The sequence below is a fragment of the Ursus americanus genome, chromosome 2 (assembly GCF_024610735.1).
Source record: "Ursus americanus isolate L20-20 chromosome 2, mUrsAme1.1.p, whole genome shotgun sequence".
NCBI classification, from domain to species: Eukaryota; Metazoa; Chordata; class Mammalia; order Carnivora; family Ursidae; genus Ursus; species Ursus americanus.
In genome coordinates, this window is record NC_142128.1 from 72482995 (window position 1) to 72508665 (window position 25671).

Below are 25671 nucleotides of genomic sequence, written 5' to 3' on the forward strand. Positions count from 1 at the left end.
CCCCAGCAAACATAATGACTAATACCTACAGAATATTTTTAGTTTTATGATGGAGGCGATATGAAAAATATAATTTTTCTTAAACTTATACCAAGAATTTTTGGAAAGAGAAGATTTTACAGAACCTCCTCCCTATACAGGTCAGTTTTGAAGCCAAGCTTTTCCATGAGGGTTAAACAGTTTCAAATAGTGAGGGGGATAAGGGAACTGGGAGAGGTAGGGCATGCAACAAATTCAGGAACTTGGTTTAAAAACATCATCATTTTCCAAGTTGGAAAAAATAAACTAAAGAAAACCAGAACCCACTGGATTGGAATCCCTTGAAACTATTTACCAGGACAGTTAGGATCACCACGGTCAGTATTAACCTTAGGGGTCGCTGCATTTGGAAGCCAGTCAAAACGAGTCAGCATCTGTTTGTTATTTTGTGTATGTAGTAAAAATATTGCCTTGGGTCAATTAAATTTTTCTTCAAAAAGTGAACATTGCCTCAGCATAATTTCCCCTTTCTCCTTTAAAAATCACAAAACAACTTGCCATTCTATTTAAAATATTACATAGAGCTGGTAGATGCCATACCTCATTGTCAAACAGGTCCATGATTTGTAATGAATATTGCGGTTAGGGGGGAGACCCATGAATAGTTTCTAATAACTCTTAGCCATTCATACATGGAATAGGATATAGGCAAAGACTGGTTTTAATTTTACTTCATATAAAGCAGAGAAGACTATTTACCAGATGTTGTCCTACTTCAAGTTGCTCTAAAATCTTAGGGTAAATTACAGCTGAACTTCAAAGCAGTCTGTTACAATTACCTCTTAGACATTTTCAAGGCATGATAATAATAATAAAAAGAAAGAGGTATGTATTAATCACTATCAACAACAGTCTTTGGAACAATGTTGGAAGTTAAGGATTTTGAAATACATTTCAAGCTGTGATTTGCTAGAAAAATCAGATCAATTAGTTCATAGTGTCTATAAAATTTCACTGTTGTTACTATTCACATTTTTTTTTCTCTTTTCTTAAGACACATAGGTAGAATATCAGTTTTCTCCTCTGCAGCCCTGGAAAATACACCTCTGAATAGAATCAGTGGTTTATAAAAGTGCTAAACATAAGCATGATTTTGGAGCAAGTGTGAATTGCATAGAACAGAGAGCAAGGAAGTAAATATTTCCTAAGAGTCTACTACACACAAGACATTTGCCAATACTTGGCATTGACTAGTTTCATGGCTAATGGTCCTATCTCCCAAAAGATGATCTCTCTTTCAAATACGATTTACAATACATTTCTGACACACCACGAATTGTAATAGCACTTTGTAAACACATCAAGATGAAAACTCATTTAGGTGGGAGTATCAGCTTTTTTTTTTTTTTAACTTCTCTGCATGAATGACATCCTGGTGTCTAATGAATTCACTCAAAATTAATTAATGCACATTACTAGCCTCTTCTTTTTTCTCGTCAGTTGGCAACCAGAAGCGGAAGTCCTGAGGGGTCATTATGTTTCGTAACAGGAAAGGCAGCTGGGCTGTTTTGTTACTGTGCGACTCTGAGGCACAACACTCCTGGGTGCCCAGCCTTCTCTCACCTCTCAGGCAGTTCGGGCCTTTGTAGGGCCTGTAGCAATCACATTGGAAATTCAGCCACAAGTTGATGCAGCGTCCTCTGTTTTGACAAGGTTGTCTTTCACACCAATCCTTTCTCACACAGCCTGCCTTGACATTTAAAGACGAGCCAGAGGAAATGTCCTCCAGAGTAATGTGATTCGAATCAATTGTAACGTCTTGGAGACAGCCTACAAATGAAGGTGTGGACGGTATATTACAGATGTTAAGCAGAGCAGTGCCATTGCTGCTCGTTCCTCCTGGCAAGCCACCCAAAAAGGAGTTTTGAAAAGCACATATTGATTGATCACTTCCAAATGGAGAAGGAGCTTTCGTGATGCATTTCTCCTTACAAGAGTTGTCAAGCAAGGTAAGGGTCACAGCCTCCGCAAACATCACCTCTATGGAATGCCACTCTCCGTCGCTGGTGTTGTGGGAAATGTAGAGGAGCACCTTTGACTGGTTATTGACTTGGATTGATAAGTGAATGTAGCCACTTAGCAACTCCAGCATTATAAACATGTCTCTGTTGCCTCGGAAAAGTAGAAGTGCCATTGGCTGAACAGTCTGGAAACTGAGGGCTATGTTACAAGCCAAATCCTCGCCTGTAACTGGGCCACTTGTGATCCACAGGAAGCCATTGCCCTCAAAAGAAAGTGTGGTGACAAGTTCACACAATGACCCAGTATAGCCAGAGGGACATAGGCAGCTGAATCCATGCTGGCCATTTTGGAAGTGAGGGATGCATATTCCATTATTCAGACATTGGTGATGGGCACAACCCAGGAGAATATCAGAACAGTTCCTTCCTCCATAAAATGTTCCTGAGTGGTTATCAAATGGGCAATGGCAAGTATAATGACCAGGCAGGTTCTCACAAGTACCACCATTTTGGCAAGGGTTTGAAGAGCATTCGTCAATGTCTTCTTCACAGTGGATTCCTGTTAAATAATAAAGAATAGGTTGAAATTGCCAATATTCAGATCAGAAATAGAAGATTCACAGAATTTCCATGTATAATCTGTGGAAGTGGATAGCTAGCTCAGGTTTAGGACTGTAATGGAATAAAATGTGAATAGTTATTGAGGAAGTTAAAATTGATGATATCATTGTGTGTGTGTTGTGCAGACAAGTGCAGTCACAGAAGACCCTGAATTCTTCCTCTAGAAATAGGCTATTTGCCAAATATAGGGGTTGACTCAGACTACTATTGTCAGACATGTATGTGGAACTCAATATCATAAAAATGATAAAAGAGAAAAAGTGATGCTTGATATGGATTATTTATTTGGGGACTCCATTCTCAGATATGTATCCTGTCCCAGGCTGCTGATTTTACTCTATTCTACTTGAAATTGGTGATTTTGCCTATTATCTTGTTTTTACCTCCCCATAACCCTTAAAACCAAAGTTTGCCAGATATATAGATAGTCTAGACTACCCTCACCTTGGACAGCTTCTAAGATGAATGGAAGGCCCTGTTTCCTTCTTTCCATAATTCTAGTATAAACCATGAAATATATCCCATACCATGGTCTGTCTCAAAGTTTTAACTTCACTTTCTTTTTTACTCTTTTTCCTGATTCCAAGTCTCTAATTAGAGAATTATTAGAATTCACATAAACAAAGTACCAAGAAGAAATACAACACCTTTCAAGAGTGGTGGTTATTGCTTTTCCAGTGAAGTTCAAATGAACAAATAAGTTAACAACAATTGACATGTGTAGAGCACTGTATGGTTTCTCCCACACCTTAATCCACATACTTTATCTGTGCCTACCACAGTCTTCTAAAGTTACCAGTGCAGATTGCCTTAGCTCTCTTTCAAAGAAGATACTGAGGCTTAGAAAGAATCAAGTCTAAATCCCAAAGCACTCCCACAATCTGGTTTCTAGGTTTTTAAAATCCAATCTGACACTACCTGTTCTTTAACTGACAATTTAGTGCATTCTCATTTATTGTTATTACTAATATGTGTTATTTTCCCATTTAAATCCATGCCTAAACATATGTATTAAAAGTACATAAAATATAAAAAATAAAATATTAAGTATTAAACTTAAATTATAAAAATTTAATCAAAGCCTCCTATATTGATAAGGTTAGATCTGTACCCCTGCAAGGCTGTGAGCAGGTTACATTCACTTTTAGTGTCTCTGTTTTCTCATCTACAAAATGGTGTTAATAATAGTCCTTACATCACAGGGCTTTTAAAAGTCAGAATTCATCTCATATCTTATATGATGATCATATGACATGATCATAAGATGATCATAACATTGCTTGATATATAATAAATTCTCAATTAAGTGTTAGCTGTTGTTAAAAAGTAATAACCGAAGGAAATACCCTCTAATGACAACATTCAAATAGTAGTATAGTCATTGAGGGAGACTGTTTGGAAGGTGTAGGCATATGGAGTGACCCACAAATTGTATAACTTTACCTAATGAGCATATTAGGCTAGAATCTCATTATACTGTATTCTTCATGAGGGAAAAGAAAATGTCTGTTTTATTCACCAAAATATGTCTAAACCATAGCATAGTGTCTGGCTCACATTTGACACTTGGTAATTTTTGAATTGATTCATGGTGACTTTTGTAAGGTGATTAAAATATTTATAATGCATCTAATCTGATCCAATCCAAAACCTGAAGTGCTCTTCTTATGCATATTTTCAGATAAATGTATCCAAAGTTAATCTTTGCCCACTGCCATTATGAATGCCATTTAGACTCTTGATAATATCCTGTTAATTTTTACACTACTTGGATCCCTTTCACACAATCTTCGTTGATCCAAAAATATTTCAAGCTCTGTGAAAATAGTGAACATTTATTCTCTCAGAACCTCCCACAGCACCTGTACAGTGCTAAGCATATATGCATTATGAAAGGCTTGATGAGTAGGAAATATAAAACCAAACTGAACTGATTTATTTGTTATGTAATCATCCTTATAAGTAAAGAAAACTGACACAGGAATTATAGGCTATATTCTAAAGGAGTGTTCTAATGCAAATTTAATTTAACTGAATTTATGAAAAGTCCAAACTTTTGTATTGGAAGTTTTTTTTTTTTTAAGATTTATGTATTTATTTGAGAGAGAGAGTGAGAAAGTGAGGGCGTGCAAGAGGGGGGAGGGGCAGAGGCAGAGGGAGAGAGAGCATCCTGCAGCAGATTTCCCACTGAGCACAGAGCCCCGATATGGTGGGGGTCCATCCCAGGACCCTGAGATCATGATCTGAGCTGAAATTAAGTCAGCTGCTTAACCTGAGCCACTCAGGTGCCCTCGTATTGGAAGATATTTTACTTAAATTTGATTTTCACAGGATTTTGAGAACAAAAAAACCTAATCAGCAATATTGAACAACTCATGGGTTATAATCAAAGCAAAATACTTTTTTTTTCTCCACTGTGCCTTTAAATACATTTACTTGAGGCAAGACTTTTCCTCTCCTACTGTGTTTCTCCATCTGAGTCATCAGAGACCCGTGAGGCAGGCATTGCTTCTCCTTTGACCAGTTGTTCTCACGCTGCCCCTCCCCAACCCCTTCATTCTCGTTTTACTGAGGTTCACACATTCACCAACTCTCTCTGTTGGGGCTCCCTCACCCTCTGACAGAAGCTTGTTGGGCGGGATCTGTTTCACACTGATCACTGACTGATATTCCTACCATGAGTTCCCCATGTGGGCCTGGGGATTCCTATGCCTTTGACTCTGTTGTTGGAGGGGGCACATTTACTTCCCAGCACAACACAGCAGCACTTCCCTCTCTCTCTCTCTCTCTCTCTCTCTCTCTTTTTCCTGCCTTAAGTTAGATTGTAGATTCCTCAGGTAGCTAGAGAATCCAGTCGAAGTTGCCTATGCCACCCACCCCCCCTTCAAATTTATGTGAGACTGGATTCTCCTTAAAGCAACTCGCTCTGCTTGGGGTCAGAATCTAGCTTCCAACCCTAAAACTCTGTGGTGGGGTACAACTCGCAGCACAGCAGCTAGACTCTCCAGAAAACTCTCTTTACAGACTCATTGCTTCAAATGCCCTCTTAAGAACTTTGATACATACTTAAAATGCATAAACATTTCAAAGCCTGAAGCCTAGTATATATTTTGACACTCTGCATTATAGTTTTTTGTTTGTTTGTTTGTTGTTTTTTTTGTTTTGCTTTGGTACCTCACAGTGACCCTATCTTGACCTCTTAGTTGAAACTTCAAAGTATTGGCTTTTTGAATTTACAAAGTATCTTCTCTGTGACCTACCTACCGTCAAGAGGATTGCAAAGTGGAAGAGACAGCCCTGGCCTCAATATGCTTACCACGATAATATTACATCAGAATTACGTTAGAATAACCTAGTGCGTATTTATGAAAATACAGTCTAAAGATCAGGTTCTCAGCGAGCGTATGGTTAATATGTGAGGCTCAAACTCAGGGGACTTTAGAGAAGATTTACAAAGTTTTAGGGGAAACGCACTGAATGAGAGATAATCATGAATCTGTAGCTATGAAAACTCAATATTGTAAATTAAATCAATAAACATATTGATCACATAACTACCATATATCAAGTATTGTGGGTATCGTGCAGTAGTAACTGGTCCCTCCCTGTCCTCAGTGAGTTTACTGGAGAAAAACTTGTAAAAAATGAAATGATAGTATGAGTCAAGACAACACTGAAGAGATATCACTGAACAGTATATGATGAATTTCAAGTGAATCGTATAAGCAATAACTCAATAATGAGTCTTCAGACAGAGATCTCTCTTCAGCCTGGCCTGGGCGAGGAAGGCTTGAAGGAGGTAGGATTTAATGCAGGTTTTCAAGTATGGATCAGTTTGACAAAAAAGTATGTGGAAATAACTGAATAAACAAAAACACATCAATGGAAAAGCATAAGACATTTAGAGGTGATGGTGAATTTGTCAAGCTTGTTGGCATGGAGGATTTATGTAGGAAAAATCAAGTCAGAAAGATTAAATATAGCCAGATTGGAGAAGGCCTGGGGATATACAGCTTTTATTGTTTTGCTTTATTTATTTATGTGTTTGTTTATTTTCTGAATGCAGTGGAGAAAAATGGGTAATTGTTGAATGGAAGACCAACATGGTTTGTCATAAAGATCAGTGACCAGGGACTTGTCACAGTAAAATGAGAAGAAAGTAGACACAATAAGACACAGAGACAGCTACTAAAACTGTCCATACCTAAGACTATTAGCATCTGCTACAAAACATTTAAGTTCTTACAATTTACAGTATTACTTTCATTTATCCTTGGTCAGCAAGTAGGTGCAAATGGTAGTCTTTCTTTTCTGTCGCCTAATATATTTTTTCTTATGATTCTTCAAGTTTGATTCTTAAAGTTTACACATTTGATCTTTCACAAAATAACTACCAATAACTTATGTTTTTTTCTTTAAGTATAAGCAGAGAAGCTAGTTTTAGATTTTACCATCATGAAAAAAAAAGAGAAAGCCTGTATTAAGATCAGTAGTCTAAAGAAAATAAACAGAATTAGATATTAAAAGTGGAATAAGGCACAGTTATTTGTACTTTTGCCTCATTTAAAACCAGTTCTATTAATATCTCCAATGTAAAATAAGGTCAGACATATTTATTTGATGAATCCAGCAAACTAAAAGTGGGAAACAAGATTGTAAATTCTTTTATTGGCTAGTCTACTGGCTGGCAAAGAGCAAGATCTGCTGTCAATCAAGATAAAGGGATTAGGGATTACCTGTGTCCTTCAGTTTTCTTAATCGGGTTTTAGTCGACAATGAATTGGCTATTTATGTCCATGTACTTATAGTACGAAGTGGATTGCTTGAAGCTTACTGTTATTTTGTGTATGTGAATCAGTTTATTTAATTAACCAAAAACTGCCACTTTATTTTACTTTTCTAAAGTTCTTTTAGTTTGGTGTCTGGTTCTATAAGACTGTATTTCAAAAATAATCATGATAGGGAAAATTTTTACTATCTGGTTTATCCCATATTTTCATCAGAATACATAATGTTAATGGATCAAAAAGACATAGAGTTTGTTTAATACAAATTATCATTGACTATTAAAATGACTTTTGCTTCCATTCTCACTTTATTGAAAGTCATAGTTAATAAAATATCTAATAAAAAATTATTTCTACAAAAACTTGTATACAAATGAGTTTCATCTTTCTCTATTTTAATTGATTAGATATTTTTTATTTTAATAAATAGAAATCCGAGAAAAAATTAAATACAAAGACCAAGGGTTCAATGCGTAAGTATTTCCTTTACTCATTGCTTTGAGCGACTTTATTTCACTCAAAAGTTCTAATCTTCACTTGATAGAATATTTATCACATCATTAACATAAATAGTTAAATAAACATCTTAAAAGCCCTAACAACGGTATCGGTTAGCTTATATAAGTAATAAAAAAAAGAGTGAGTTACCTATGAGCATCGCCATTAAAATGTGAAAACCTTGTGTCTTGGATCCAAACATTTTTCTGTAGAAAAAGAGATTCATCCAAACACCTACTGGGTTGACAGAGCCAGTTTCTGATGATATACTATTTCCAAAAGTGGGGGGCTTGTTTTTCAATGTAACCTTCTTTCTCTCAGGTAAAGAGTGTGAGGACTTAGTCTTGCCCCATTCCCCTCCCAGGCTGGGTCAGTGGGGCTTAGCATAAGACCCATTTGTGCTGCTTACCAAACAGACTTGTTATATTTTTAGATACTCTTTCTACTTAACACCATGGTACCTCCCCTTTTCAAGTCACACTAGTGAATGTTAATATGAGCCTACACTAAACATTGACACTATTATTATGGAAAAATGAATTTTGGAGAATCAAATAGAGATTGGTATTTCTGGTAACTTCTATTATGGAAAATTAAGTTTGATTTTATTTTTCTTCACAACAATGGGAATGCTTGTGGGCTTTTTGGTTTTGTTTTAATATTTTTGTTTGTTTTGCTTTTGAATGAATAGTTAAGAAATTCATGGCAACTTCAAATCCATTGAATATCTATGCAGTGAATGGAAACGAGAAATTAAGAAAACAGCAGGAGACTTCACTGAGTCTAATCTTCATTAGACTTCATTGGACTTCCCTGAGATTGTGCCAAGAATTAATTGTGTGGTACTCAGACTTAAAATCCACTCTCTATGAAAGAATAATTATTTTCTACTGGTCTTAAATATAATCATATTTGATTTTATAAAGCAGGATACTTTGAATAGGTAAGGTGTTTGGGACATACTTAGAGTAATGGGTGATTTTTTTGTTTGTTTGTTTGTTTTTTACATTTTCTGAGAGGGGGACCTGAGAACCTACAGAGAGAAGCTTCACGTGGGCAGTATAGGCGGGAGGTCACCACGGTGCCTGAAATTCTAACCATTAGAGCAATTTCTTTAGGGTGAGACCTTATCTCTTGGAAGCCTTTAGTAAAGATGGAAGTATTACCTGAGAGGGGTGGTAACTGTACCATGAGGCAGTCGTTGGTGCTTTATCATGGGCTAATATCTGAGCTTCAAAATCTGCCATGTAACTGACGTCAGGTAAGTTGTGAAAGAAACCAGGTGATAAGGAAGAAAAGATGTAAAGCAAAAGACAATGTAATAGTGTATTTTTTCATTCATTTATTACTCATTCATCCTTTCAACAGGTGCTGGAGCTAAAGATATGATGATGGGTCAAACTAGACATAGTCTTGTTTCATGGGGCATATAGTTTAGCCAAGTATACATTAGTAGGGAATGTTGGGCAGACAGGGACCTTGGAAACTAAAGGAAGAATTTAATCCGCTGGGGCTAGCTGGTGAAGGTGGGGTGGGGAGGAGAGGCAACATAATCAGAGTTCCTTATTAATGGTTCATCTTGGAGTTTCTAGTAGTCCTCAGGGATCCAGAATGAAGTAGAATAAACATTGACTAACGATCAAACAAAAATGTATTTTAAATCCCAGCTTTAATACTTATGAGGCTATGAGACCTTAGGTAAATAGCTAATTTCTTTAAGCTGAAGATTCTTCGTCTATGACATACTATGGACATAGTAAAGCATATTAAACTGGTTTGTGTGTGTGTGTGTGTGTGTGTGTGTGTGTGTGTGTGTGTGTGTGTACAAAATGAGAATTGTAAAGGCTTCAAGCATAGTAGTCATTCAAAATCACTTCAACAGGTTTTTTTGTTTTTTGTTTTTTGGGGGAGTGAATGTGAATACCAAATAACGTGGATAAATATATAAAAGGCATACTTACCAAATTTGTAGGCAACATGAACTTGCTAAAGATCATGAAGACTCAGAGCAAAAATAATGGTTACCTACCCAGCAGTCTTTTCCCCAATACAACCTCCCCACCTTCCTTATGGGCAGAACATGCCTCCCACCAAAAAGGATGCAAGTGACAAACACAGTTTTTCACATCCTCCTTTACAAGTTGGGTCATAGGCCAGTATTTCAATCCTGGTCAATAGGACCTGGGAGGAGTTCTGTTAGGCGGAATCTGCAAAAGGCTTTCATTCCTAATTTTAAAAAGATATGCGCCTGATATTGTCTTGCAGAGATGTGCTCCTGGAACTGCATTAGCCATGCTACAGCCCTAGGGGGATAAGTCTAAAAAACATGCAAGATACTGAGAATGGGATCCTTGTTAAGTCAGATTTCTTTGTGGCCCCAAAGCATCCTAATTAATCATATTACAATTATCAGGATCAAGAAAGGTCTTTATAGGCTTAAATGATGCACTCTAAAAGGAACTTAGAGTGCATTAAAACTGGGTAGGGCATGAGGGCAGGAATTAGAAAAAAAGGCAGGATGTACATCCCGGAAATGTACACTACAGTTAGAAACAGATGTATACCCAGCACCATGGATAGAGATAAATAACATGATGCCAAATAAAAAAAAGGAAGAAAGAAAATGGGAACTTTAACACAATACATATGTATTAACAAAACAAGAATTTATACGCATACATGCAGATTGAAGTATGTCTATCCGATATATTACTGAGATTTCCAAAAGGAGGGGAGAAAAAATGAATGGGGGATGAGGAAATGAATAAAATAGGATAGAAATAAAACAGGTAAGCCAAGATTCTCATGTGAACTAACAAGACAGTTTTCCATAAACTAAGAAGACTTAACTCTTTTCACTTGAGATTAGTCAACCACAAAATTGGATGGAGGAGACATAATTTATCATTGAAGGCAGAGCAGTTTCAATTGGTAACAAACTTAGTAACAACCAGTGATAATTAGTATTAACATTATGAAATGTAGTTTATGGTTTACTTTAATACATATATAATCCCAATTTATGTTTGAAGTATGGATCCATGGTGACGATTCCAAAATTTTATGTGGCTCTGGGGCTGTCATGGTGAATGACGGTACCTAGTGTCAAGGCAATGATAATCCCCCTGTAAGTCTAGTTTTGAACTCAAAATATTCATACTAAGTTTTGAGTCCTTCAAGAGGACAGGATGCACACTCCAATAAGGAAATCTAATAGAATAGTAAGTTTACTTGAAATCATGTCATTAGAGAAATTCTTGAAGAAAACAAAGATGTTTAACCTGGAGAAAAGCAAATACCAGGGCACATGAGAGGGGCCTTCATGTAGCTGAAAGCCCATCCCATGACATTTTATATTTTATTTGGCCCCACTGGGGAAAATGGGTACCAATGGTAAGACACCATAGAATGTTACATTTACGTTCACTTTGCAGAATCTTCTAGTAGTTGATGCTGATCAGGCATAGAATCCGCTATCTTAGGAGACAGGAAATTTCCTGACATTGAAGATGTGCAAAATCAGGAAGGATGTTTTAGGTGAAATTTAAGAAAGGGTGGGGTATTGGGTTCAATGGCCTCTAATGATTCTTCCAGTCCTGAGATTCAATCCTCATTTCTAAGTAAAGATTATGCTACATACATCATTTCTAAGTAGATAATATAAGTAGAGAATTTCTAGGTGGAGAATATGCTGAATATAGTAAGTTCTACCATCTTCATAACCTTGTCACAGTTCTAAAAATCTATAAAAAGGGGAAAGCAATAATTTCCTCAGAGGACTGCTATAAGGTTTAAATGAGACGACTGTTCAAATCATATAGTTCCAGGTCGCTATCAGTGTTTATGGAATAACTCTTGTCTTGCCATAATTCCTACCTTCATTTTTTATGAAGATTTTATTTATTTATTTATTTGGCAGAGAGAGTGAGTGAGCACAAGCAGGGGAAACGGCAGGCGGAGGGAGAAGCAGGCTCCCCGCTGAGCACAGAGCTCAATGTGGGGCTCAATTGCAGGACCCAGGGATCCTGACCTAAGCCAATGGTTAACTGACTGAGCCACCCAGGCATCCCTCCCCACCTCCATTTTTAATTGCTGAAGACGACAGTTAGGCTTTATGACATCCCTAAAGTTTCTGTGTGTTGATTATAGTTAAATTTCGTTTTTCCAGAGGCCTGCTCTAAGTGATCTCAAGTACCCAGAATGTAATCAAGAATAAAGACAAATCCTGGGGGCGCCTGTAGCGCAGTCGTTGGGCGTCTGCTTTCGACTCAGGGCGTGATCCCGGCGTTCTGGGATCGAGTCCCACATCGGGCTCCTCCTCTGGGAGCCTGCTTCTTCCTCTCCCACTCCCCCTGCTTGTGTTCCTGGCTGTCTCTCTGTCAAAAAAAAAAAAAAAAAAAAATCTTTAAAAAAAAAAAGAATAAAGACAAATCCTAAAATCTTCTATGTTTAGAAATAGAGATTGCGAAGTTTACCCAGTACTTCCTCAGGCCCTTGTTATTTTAGATACAACTAAAATAAGCTTGATTATCAAGTATCAGAGCTTGCAGTGAAATAGAACCAGCAAAAGAAAGGGATGAGGGGGAGCCATCAGGTGTATTTTCAGCAACAGGAAATGATAGTGGAGAGCTGGACCGTGAATGTGGGCAGACGGAACTCACACTTACTGAGTCCCAAATCTGTGGCAGGCATTGTGTTAAGGACTTCATCTGTGTGGCCATGTAAACACTTCAATAAATGATGAAGACTCTGTTGCCACCTTCATTTCAGAGATGATGAAACTGAGCCAAGGCGTGAGTGGTGCCCCGATCTCCCCGATCTCTAACTCCTGAGAGGAGCCACTGTTTTTTTCCCCCTACAATATGCTGCCTCCAAGGAAAACAATACAATGAGCCGGCATAAAATAGTATTAAACAGCAGTTTGGAGATATTGAAAATAGGAGGAAACTGATAGCTATCTCAAGGCCTCATAACAAAATAGCATAGGACGATGACAGGAATTACAAAAGGCATCAATTAAATACAAATTGCATGCAATATTTTCTTATTCAAAAATGCAAGAAAATTGGCAACATAGCTCTGAAGTATTTTAAAGCAAAATGATGAAAAGAAAACAAATTTTCCCATGAAAATCATAAAAATGTGTAATGAAAAAGCTCTTTTACGTGGGCCACTCCCAAGACGAACAATATCAGAAAAATGTGGTACAGCTGGTGATTTAGTTTGTTTATTAAGATTGTGTATGTGTGCAACACCCACAAAGCAAAGGATTGTCTCTTCAGTATCCATTCCTGTGTTCTATTTTGTTATTACGCTATTTTAAAGTTATGATTTGACAGACACACACACACACTCTCTGGACCTGACATTTGTTCAAAACCATACGGTAGCATAGATAAAAAAAAAAAAAAAACTGAGCCCAGAGGAAGATTTGATTCAGTCTATTGTGTGAAAAGTATTCTGAGCTCTTCAAACGAAAGACAAAATAGCTGCCACAAAGCTTTGCATTTCAGTTCCACGTTTTACTTGATTTTGCACTTCAAAAGTCACCCTTTGAAGCTCAGTGGATATAGGTAAGTGAGTTTTAGGTTTTTTGTCTTTTTTTGTTTGTTTTTTTGGCTTTTTTAGGGACTAACAAGTAGAAAATACAGCATGGCACAGGCTCACTCTTGTTGTCTTTACTTTGAAAAGTAATTTCAGAGAAACTCAATCCAGTTCAACCAGAGCTATCCTAATTGGCTTTGATCAGTAAATCATCAGAAACGGCTCTGCTCTTGCTTGGTCCTTTTTTCCCTCTTCTTGTCAAAAGTGAATGATTAAACACTGGTGTTACGGCGAATTACAAAAACCTGCTTTGTATTGGGCTGGATGTGTTGCTAGTCCATGTAATGTTTGCTTTCTCTCTGCCGTGGTAAGAATTGGTTTTACATTCTTTAGTAGTGCTGACTGTCGTTTCTCACAAATTTATTAATATTTTTGCTCTGCACAGCCACAAAAATAATGTCAAAGGCCAAGTAAATTGCTGACCTGGTAAGGCCCGACGTTCAAGACTCTGGACAATCTGGCTTTTATTTATTCCCCTTCCCCCCTCCCCCTGCCGCATCACTTTCCCCACTGTTCACTACATAAAGGGTCTGTATTAAAACATTTTTAGGAGAATAAAAATTAAAGTACTTTCAAAGCTCTCTCCCCCTCTTGCCTTATTCAAAACTCAACTTTTTTTCAGGGTTCAGCTTGGTGGGCACTTACCCCTGTGGAATGCCTTCCCTCCTAACTGTCAGACATATGCTGTCCTCACACCTCTGAGGTTTGTCTGTCTGGAACTCAGCATAGATTACATTGTATTGTGATTTACTGTTTAATGTTTGTGATGTGCTTTTCTCTGTGTGAACGCCTCTTTCTAGCTTTACTTTCTAGTATACTTGTCATTTAATACAAGACTGTATACTAAACTGTACTGTATAATAGCACAGTATAAGGTGTGTATGTTTGATGAAGGGTGGGCAATACTGTCGTGAGTTTCCAAAATTCAAGCACTATGCATCCAGTCTGCTCCTGCATAGAAGCAGAGTCTAAGCCATCGGGGACAACTCTAGCTTTTATATAAGCTTTTTCTTTTCTTTTTTTTTTTTTTTAAGATTTTATTTATTTATTTGACAGAGAGAGACACAGCGAGAAAGGGAACACAAGCAGGGGAGTGGGAGAGGGAGAAGCAGGCTCCCAGTGGAGCAGGGAGCCCAATGTGGGACTCGATCCCAGAACCCTGGGATTATGACCTGAGCGGAAGGCAGACGCTTAATGACTGAGCCACCCAGCCGTCCCTTTATATAAGCTTTTTGGACCTGACATTCATAGATGTCTAAATCATCCATGAATGGACATTATAGGTCTATCTATTGATCCCTCGAAAATTTATGAAATATTTTGTGATTTGCTGTTACTATATCTTGTGCTTTTACTGGGTAGAGAATTTATAGGAGCGACTCTCTAACAGTGTCAGTAGTGCGTAGTGGAGGTGTGCATTCCAAAATGCAGATTCCTAAGATACATCTCTAGAAACCCTGATTCTATAAATCTGGATTAGGCCCAGATATCTGCATTTTTACAAGCACCCAGGTAATTCTGATAATGGCACTCCTCAGACACGGTCCAAAATTTCAACAAGATTTCAAAGGGATATTTTATTCCAAAAAGCACAAGCAACTCTGTTTGAGGAAAGAAAACTCTTATAGAGATACAAATTATATCTACCCATTAAAAGGTATCAGTTTGGGGAACCTGGCTTGGAGGCGACATTTTATTTTTTATTTTTATTTTTTGAGTTGACATTTTAAACTGTCCCCAACCATGACAGTGGCTTTCAGAACAAACAAATAAGTTGATAGAGGTTTCTTGTGAAAAGTCTGGAGCTACTGTACCAAAATATTTCTTTAAAATTACTATTAAGCCAAAACTTGAGGTCTCTAACCTACCGTGGATCATACCATATGCCGCCTATTAACTGATTAAATCTCATGATGTCCTTCATAAGATAAACAGAACATATTAAATATGCACCAGGGCATTTCCCTCCACATTTTGTCTTTTTCCTCTAACCATTTTTCCATTTCACCCTTAGTACGATCTTAATATTTAAAAAAAAATTTGGCATAATGTAGCTATTTATACAGACATAATTTCTGAACTATTTTCCATATATTAATGACTAGACTATTCAATAAATATCGAAGAGGAGGGAGGTGTTTGGGGGTTAAACATTCTAGAAATGGTTTCGTTTAATGTGTGCTCCTTCAGATCATTTAGTTCCTGAGTCTTAGCTTTGTCCGTAGCGAAGGGCAAGTGAACACATTGTCCTGCCTGCCTCTACATGCTGTTGTGAGAATCGAATAGGCAAGTCAAATGCAAATATTTTGGAAAATATAAAGTACCAAACAACTGTAGGGTTATATATTTCTCTAAATGTTTTAAATTTGAGGTTTGGTTAAAAAAAGTAAAAATCTCATTATTTAAAAAATTAAGTAACAAGAGAACCATTTGAAATGTTAATTTTATGTTAGAAATATATCTGTTTTATAAATATAAATTCTAAGCTATTTAATGAAAATATGCAGAATATTGAACACACTATTAGCAATGCCTACTGTACAGTGTTCAGATCATTGTGCTAAGTATTTAAATATTATTCATTTATAAGAAATAAACACTGCTTACAGTTTTTTTCTTTTTTTTTATGGGGGGAGGGGCAGAGAGAGAGAGAGAGGGCAGGGAGACAGAGAGAGAGACTCTTCAGCAGGCTCCCCGCCCGGTGCAGAGCCCGACACAGGGTTCGATCTCATGACTCTGAGATCATGACCTGAGCTGAAATCAAGAGTCGGACACTTAACTGACTGAACCACTGTTCCTACTGTTTATTTCTTACAACTTCACAGTGAGATAAGTATTATGAAGCTGAACAAATTGAAACTGCCCAAGAGAATTAGCAAGAGGCAGAGCCAGAATTTATATTCAGATCTGGCAGTGTCCAAAGACCATCTAATTAACGATTATGTTACTTTGTCACTCAAAGTTTTCTTTATACTTACTATACCTCTGTCATATGTGTAGCTATATCGTGATCACAAGAAATAAGTTTGAAAAGTATAAACAACAGTGACAGCCGTCAACAATAATAGTAATGGCTTTTTGGCAGGGGCACATCTGTCTATCATCTATCTAGTAGCTCCTCTCCATGTCCCACTAAAATACATATGAAGACATGAAAAAGATGAGTGCTAACAAAATAACTAAAAAATAAAATTAAAAGATAACTTATTGTCTAAAATGGGGAAAATGCCTAACTATAAAATCAAAGGAGTGGAATTAAACAAAGCCAAGATCATACATAAATTTAAGACAAAACAAAAAGTAGCAACGGAACTGATAACTGAGCTTATCTCATAAACCCCACTCCCCAAAGGGAGAGTCTGAAGACACGTGCTCCTACGAGGTCTGTACTAATGAGAAAAGCAGGCAACACCACTCAGCTGCTTTTTAGAGGCAGTCAGAGTACGATTTCCCTCTTCCATCCTTACACTTTGTATTTCTACATGCCTTCAGAAATGACAACTTGCAGAGAAAATAAGGCAAAGGTAAAGACAGATAAGCATACTTTGTGTAATGCATCCCACAAGTGCCATTGAAATGCCCGCCTAAGAGGGAAAAACTCTGGCTGGAATTGAAACTTTGCCTGTATTCCACTGGTCTGAAGTATGTGCTGGGTAGGTAAGATCCCACTTCAGCCGTGTTGCAACAGATGAATACCAGCCACTTAAAATCGAGCAAGAACTGCTTTCCTGTTGCTGATCTGAGGTGGAGATTTGACCATTACCCAAGGTTGTTAATGAGGATATACAATGTAGCTTGCAAATTTACTCTGTTGGCAAACACTGGGTCTAGCTGTGTCCTTGCTAAGGAGACAGGATTGAGGTCATGTCTTAGTTAAGATGATCTGGCATCAAGCAGTAACAAAACCTAAATGAAACTTGCTTAAATAATGTTTATTGGCTCATTAAAGAGGAAGTCCAAGACATTGCCATGGCAGTTTGACCTCAAGACTCAACAAGGTGAAGAATTCAGGTATCTACTCTTTCCACTCTGCTGGGTGAAGGCTCAACTTCATCCCAGGGCTATTCTCATAGTTACGGGATGGCTGCAAGTGGCACTCTATCTACATGTTTCTTCATTCATATCCTTCCCTTAGGTCTTCCTTAAGAACAAAGAAGAACTCTCCTAGAAACCATCAGTAAATCTTTACTTATATCCATTCCTAAAGGAATCGGTGGCAGGTAGGGAGAGGGAATAGGATTACCCTTTGGAACTGAGAGTGGAGTCAGCTTCCCTATAACTGGCTGCTAGGAAAAGGGGATTATATTTAATAAATTAATGCTCTTTTAGGAAGGAGTAAGGACAAAAGGAATGCATGGTGGTTGATATATACCATATATCCATCACACATCCCTAGTGCTCCACAAAAGAAAGAAAACATTACTCTAAGAAGTCAATTTACTTTTCTGAAATTTTAATTTATAAAGGGATATGAAGAAAGTTTTAGGAGATTACACTATTTTTGTGATAATATGCATGAAAACTGGTTGCTATGTGTGACATAATAAGAAATATATATTTGCTCTCTAACCCCAGTTTCTACACAGAACTCCTAAAACTTGTAATTTCCTGAGTGAAACTGGTGATAGTAGCATCTTACACAGAGCTCCTAAATCCCCTGGAATTTCCTGGGTGATAAGAGGGTCTTTTGTTTTGAGACAACTTTGGTGGGCTCCTGGATAGCTTCCAGAGTGGGGCTGATCACCAGCAAGACCAAGCCAATATTAGTAGCTTGGAAATTTCATCCTTACCCCACATCCTTCAGGAAGAGGAGAGGGGCTGAAGATTATTAGCAACCAATCCTATGATGTGATAAAAATTCCACAAAAATTCCCAAAATGTGGGGTGCAGAGAACTTCCAGATTGGTGAATACTTCAAAGGGCAGGGAGAGGGGGATGTTTAGAGACGGGGCAGAAGTTCCACACCCCACCACCTGGCATACCTTGCTGGATCACACATCTATTTTGCTGTCCCTGAGTTGTACCCTTTATAACAAACAAAAATGCAAAACAGCATTCGAGAACTTATGGGGCCAGCAAAAGCAAGATTAAGAGGATAATTTACAGTGACAAATGCCTACATCAATAAGATTTCAACTTTACACTTCAAGAAACTAGAAAACAAACTAAGCCCAAAGTCAATAAAGGGAAGGAAATTATAAAGATTAGAGTGGAAATACATAAAATGGAGAATGAAAATAATAGAAAAAATCGATGAAACCAAGAGTTGGTTTTTTGGAATTAAAATAGACGAACTCTTAGCTACACTAGCCAAGGAAAAAGGAGAGAAGACTCAAATAAATACAATCAGAAATGAAAGAGAAGGCATTAACAATCAACGCCACAGCCTTAAGAAAGAAGGAAGTCCTGCCATATGCAACAACACAGATCACCCTGGAGGAGATGATGCTCAGTGCTGAGTGAAATAAGCCAGAGAGAGGAAAAAAAGACAAATACTGCATGATCCCACTAATAGGCGGAATCTAAAACAGTCAAACTCACAGAAGCAGAGAGAAGAAGGTGGTTGCCAGGGGCAGGGATGAGGGAGAAGCAGGAAGGTGGTAGTCAAAGAGTACAGAGTTTCAATTATGAAAACTGAGTAAGTCCTAGAGAACTACTACAGAGCACTGTGCTCATTGTTAATAATACTATATTGTACTTAAAAATTTGCTAACAGGGTAGATCTTACGTAAGTGTTCTTATCACAATAAAAACAGAATGTGAATAGTAAAATACGTGAAAACATTTAAAATAGTTAAACCTGTTTTCAAAAGCAAGTCATAAAAACATAAAAAAATAAGTACTGCTCTAATTTTAAATTTTGGAAGCAGAAAATAATAAAAAGATCAGTGTAAATGATAAGCCCTATCAGGACAGAGATTAATGAAGGAGAAAGCATAATATGCAGTGAAATTGAGAGATTCAAGAGCTACAGGTTTTTAATTCAATGGAGGGAAAAAGATATATATATAAATAAACAACAGATAAATATACAAATAAATAAATAACATAAATTTTCTCAAGAAAAAAACTTTAAAATCAAGAACAAATAAAAACTTACCACAAAACCAGACACAAAGAAGATTAAAATATATATAGAAATGCAATTTATAATTTATAGTAAGATATTTAAAATCTGAAAACAATGTATAATTTTCTGGGGAAAAAATGAACGAAATTGACTATATAAGAAATAGAGCATATGAATGATATAAGAGCTGGGAGAAATATTGCAAGAGGTGTCCACCAACACAAGGTTCAGGCACCAAACAGTTTTTATAAATTAATAATAATGCCCATGCTAGATAGTCTCTTTGAGAAAAAGATAGAAAGGTATTCAATTCACTATATAAATGTAGCATATGGTCAGCATCTAAATCTAATATTACCCAAAAAAGATGATGAACCAATCATATTTATGTATACTGATGCAAAAGTACTAAACAAGATATTAACAAACTAAATTAGAAATACATTTTTAAAAATCCTGGCAAACATTACCTTTTAGTCATGTGATCAAGGTTAATGTCAACATGGTAAGACAGACTGAGAGTGTTCCCTTGATACGATGTGATGAATTGGCGCTTTACCTCTGTGGTCTTCCTTCTAAAAGCACTTTAATTAAGAGAATAGCATCAGCCAAATCCCAATTGAAGGACATTCTACAAAATACCTGAGCAGTACCCTGCAAAACTACCAAGGTCCTCAGAAACAAGGCAGGTCTGAGAAACTGTCACAGCCAAGAAGAGCCTAAGGAGGCATGCCAACTGAATGTGATATGGAATGTGGTATCTTGGATGGAGTTAACAGAAAAAATATAACAGGGGAAAACTAAGGAAATCTGAATAAAGTATGGACTTTAATTAATAATAATAATAATGTGTCAATATTGGATCATGAATTGTGAAAAAGGTAGCAACCTAACATAAGATCTCAGTAATACAGGAAACTGGGTGTAGAGTATAAGGAAACTCTGTGCTTTCTTCGAAATCATTCTGAAAATGTAACACTGTTCCAAAATAAAGAGTATATGTATAATGCATTAGGGAAATGTAAATCAAACTCATGTGGCGTACCACCCATTAAGATGGCTATTCCCCAAACAATATAAAATATAGCCAGTGTTGGTGAAGATGTGAGGGAACTGAATCCTTTCACTCTGGATGAGAATGTACTGTGGGGCAGCCACTAGGAAAACCAGTCTGGAGACCCTCAAAAACTGAAAAACAGGATTATCATATGATCCAGCAATCCCACTTTGGATCTGTACCCAAAAGAATTGAATGCAGGGTCTCAAAGAGATATCTGTGCATCCATACACATTATTTATAATAACTGAAGTGTGGAAGCAAGCCAAGTGTCTGTCTTTGGGTGATTGGATAAGCAAAATGTGATACGTACATATAGTGAAATATTATTTAACCTTTAAAAAGAGGGAAATTCTGATACATGCTAAAACATGGCTGAAACATGATAAGATGCTAAGTGAAAGAGGCTAGCCACAAGAGTAATACCGTGTGATTCCGCCTATGTGAGGTACCAAGAGTAGTCAAAACCATAGAGAGAAAGTAGAACGCTGGTTGCCAGGGGCTGGGGAGAGGAGGGAAATGTTTCATGGGTACAGAATTTCAGTTTTGCAAGATGAGAAGAGTTCTGAAGATTGTGCAATAATATGAGTGTACTTAATACTATTTTTTAAAGATTTTTAAAATTTATTGAGAGAGAGAGAAAGAGTAGGGGGAGGGCCAAAGGGAGAGGGAGGGAGCGAATCTCAAGCAGACACCCCGTGGAGAGCAGAGCCGGTTGTGGGACTTGATTTGGGACTTGATCTCACAATCCTGAGATTATGACCTGAGCCGAAATCAAGAGTTGGCCACTTAACTGACTGAGCCAGGCGCCCCTGTATTTAACACTATTGAACTGTATATTTGAAAATGCTTAAGAAGGCAAAAATTGTGTGTGTATTTTATCATAATGCAAAATGTAAAAAATAAGAATAAGAAAATCTTTTTAAAAACGCATCGAAGAAAGCAATTCAAAATTATGATCATTCCAGAAATATGGATACAGTCTAAAACTGGAGAATTTGTCAACAGCATACATTAATCTGTATACGAACAAAAACATGATATTTTGAATAGGTCCTAAAACTCAATAAAGTTCAACCCCATCTAGAAAATAACATCCTGCTAGAATTGTGAAACAGAAGCATGTAAGATCAACACATATAATGGTCACTGAGTAAGGTAAAATCAGGAACCTAATGAGTTAATATTTAATTATACTTAATTATAATCAATTACATATTAATTAACCTTAACACATAATTTACATTTAAATATACCTTTTGAGGTCTGTCATCAAATCTGGTCATCCTAGTAAGAGATGAAACAAAAATTGCAGCTATTGGGAAGAAGTAATTTGCAAACAAAATGTAACACATGTTATGCAACATTTAAAGTTGACTCACTGTCCTAGAGCCTGAACATTAGCTCATTTTATCGTTTTAATAACTCTAGAAAATAGACATACTTCCGTATTAGGAAACGGAGTCTTAGAAAGGTTAAGTTCACACAACTAGTAAGTGGCTGAGTTCTTACTTCAACCTCTGTCCGTCGAATCCTAAAGGCCACTTTCCTTTCATTCCTCAGGCTGGGGTCATTTAAATTTTAGCTCTGATTTACAAAACCAGAGATTTATCTGCAGAGCCACATAATCCACCAAAATTATGTTTTTAGGAAATATTTTGGAGGAGAGAGACGGGAAGATACAAGAAACACACAAAAATATTTCTGGGTGGGATTAGAATTGTTCTAAATTTTCCTCATTCTTTTCTGGATTTTCCAAGTTTTCTACAAGCATATTTTATTTTACTTTGATTTAGAAAAATGTAATAGACCTCATATTCGAAAACAGACATAAAAAGCTTCCAAGTCTCTGAAAGCCCAAGTAAACAATGAAAACTTAAAACAGGGCTGGATGAGTACTATCTGAATAAGAAATCTCATCTATCAAAATGAAGCTGAAATGGGGTTTTTGTTTATTTTGTTTGCATAGTTTATGGTTTACTCTAGAAGAAAAAGTCAGGATAGGGATTTGTAGCATTAGAGATTCCAGAGTTTTCATTAGGTGCTTAACATTCCTGTTTTAAAAATGTATCTTTGTTGATTTCATTGTTTGTAAATGTCCTTTTACTCTTGGTTCTGCTGGTTGCTCCAGCACTGAAAATCTCTGACCCCGCTTTAATGACAGAATGCTACGAAGGTTGTACCACCATCTAGTGGTAACTCAGGCTAACTGCAGAACCATTCATTCATTCATTAGTTCATTTACCCATGAGATAAAAATAGCTGCTTCTGTTCTTGCTGTGTATTTAGACACTTTGCTGAACTTTTCGGTTTTATTCATTCAGCACTTACACATGGTAGGCAGACTTCTAATATGGCCCCCATGATCCCCATCTCCTGGTATCTACACTCTGGTGTAATCCCCTCCAATTGGTTTTGTTTTGGACTAGGAACTTGATTCTAAAAAAGCAATGTGGCAGAGGTGATGGGGTGTCACTTCTGTGATTATGTCAAATAGACTGTGACTTCCATCTTTTCAGATGGCTCTCTTTTTTGATGACTTTTATCAAATTACCACCGATAGAGGGCCCATCACCATTAAGGAACTGAGGCCCTCTGTCCAACCACCCTCAAGGATTGAATCCCGCCAACAACCATGTGAGTGAGCTTGGAAGTGATTACTTCTCAACTGAGCCTTCGGCTGAGACCCCAGCCCTGGATCACTCCTTCACTGCAGCCATAGGAGAGGCTCTGAAGTAGAGGGCCCGGCTAAGGATATTGCACACAAACTTTGAGGTAAAGAACGGGTGTTATTTTAAGGGGCAGAATTTTGGGAATGACTTGTTAAGCAATAGTAGATAGCTAATACATCACAGTAACTTTCTGAGGGAAGTAGCATTATGATCCCTGTCTTATAGAAACCTAAGTCTCAGAAGAGATGGAATAATGTAACCAAGCATGCATACTAGTAGCTACAAGAGGTAGAATTCAAAATCAGATCTGTTTGATTTACTAAACCATGTTCTTACCAACTCTATAATGCTACCATCCTGTTTAAATATTTCCCACAAGCCAGGCACTGTATAGGGAACTGGGGATGCAGAGAGGAAAGACATTAAGAAGCTCACAAGCTTATTATGGAAAAATGACAACTAAAGTAATCAACAGTTGCATTAGGGTATCCTAAATGTTACATTCATTAGAGTGTTTAAATGTGAAATTTTAATGCACAAAAGATGTGCCTCCAACAGCATGGGAATAGGGATGAAGGTGTATCTTCAGGCAGGAGGTAAATCAAGGAAGGGTTCTTCAGGATGACACTTGAACTGAAAGTCATGGAGGGTGAATCAGAAATCACATTGCAAATGGAAAAAAAGGACATGGAAATACATAGAAAATGGAATATTTCTTGACTCTTGAAAAAAGCAGAAACATATTTTTATTGTATATATGCACAAATATACATATCTATGTTTTATAGGAATGTGTGTATATGCTACATATATCACATATATAATATATATGTAATAACTTGACTCCCTAAAATACAGATCTATTTTTCAACTACCTTTTCTCCACTTATTTGCTTTTTATATTTGTCTAAAATAGTTTAATCATATATGTGTGGTTCTATTTCTGGACTCTATTGTGTTCCATTTGCCTATGTCTGTCCTTTGCCAATAGCACAATGTCTTGATTGCTGTACCTTTATAGTAGATCTTGAAGTCGTATAGTATGGGTTCTTCAACTTTGTTCTTTTCCAAATTTGTTTTGGGTATTCTCTTTCTTTTGGCTTTCCATATAAATTTTAGAATCTCTTTGTCAATTTGTACCCAAAAAAATCTTCCTGGTATTTTGATTTGTATTACATTACAGGCATAGATCAAATTTGGGAGACTGGATATCTTAACAGCATTGAGTTTTCCAATCAACGAACATATCTCATGTACGTATCTCATTTATTTGGACTTCAGTGATTTCTTGCATCTGTGTTTTATAGTTTTCAACATGCTAATCTTGCAACTGTTATTGTGTTACATTAATACCTAAGTACTTCAGGGGCACTTGGGTGGCACAGCGGTTAAGCGTCTGCCTTCGGCTCAGGTCGTGATCCCGGCATTATGCGATCGAGCCCCACATCAGGCTCCTCCGCTATGAGCCTGCTTCTTCCTCTCCCACTACCCCTGCTTGTGTTCCCTCTCTTGCCAGCTGTCTCTATCTCTGTCGAATAAATAAATAAAATCTTAAAAAAAATACCTAAGTACTTCATGATTTTTGTGCTATTGTAAATGATACTTGAAAAATGTTTCTTTTTCAAATTCATATTCAATATTGGCATAGAGAAACACAATTATTTTTGTATATTTACTTTGTATCCTGCAACCATATTAAACTCATCACTTCTAGCTGCTTTTTGGCAAATTATTTGAGATTTTTCTACTTAAATAATCACATCATCTATTAATAGAGAGGCTTTTATTTATTTTTCCAATGGGTATAACTGGGTTTTTTCTTTGTTTTATCATAACTGCACTGGTCAGGGCCAGCAATACAATACAGAATAGAAATGGTTGATAGTGGATAGTTTTGCGTTACTTCTGGTTTTAAAGAGAAAATATTCAGTCTTCCAAGTGTCTTTTATACTTACCTTGCTTGAGTCTACTTTTTTAAAGCCATTTCTCAAGATCTTCATTTCCTTGTAGAGATCTGAATTTCTCTCTGGTATTCTATTCCTTCTGCTTGAAAGACTTCACGTAATAGTTATAGCAGCACTGGGATGCTGGTAATGCATTCTCTTAGCTTTTGTCTAAAAACAGTCTGTTTTGCCTTCATTTTTGAAAGACATTTTCACTGGGCATAAAATCTCTGGGTTGACTTTATAAAACGTATTTTAAAGATGTCACATCAGACACAGTGCCTGATGTCTCCTAAAATCCCCATCTTTGCTCCTGCATGTAATATATCTCTTTTCTTTGGATAACTACAAGATTTTCTCTTTATCTTTGGTTTTCTGCAGTTTCAAATGATATATTCAGGAGTGTGTGTGTGTGTGTG

At 36.9% G+C, this 25671-nt stretch overlaps 1 protein-coding gene across 1 annotated transcript in view; it reads right to left on the reverse strand.

Annotated features, from left to right (window-relative positions):
• The window catches only part of CRB1 (crumbs cell polarity complex component 1), a 195147-nt gene that overhangs the window by 50485 nt on the left and 118991 nt on the right, over positions 1-25671 (reverse strand). The window contains exon 6 of the mRNA XM_087857530.1: positions 1603-2559. Within this exon, the coding sequence (XP_087713656.1) occupies positions 1603-2559 (957 nt within the window). The remainder of the gene's footprint in view (positions 1-1602; positions 2560-25671) is intronic.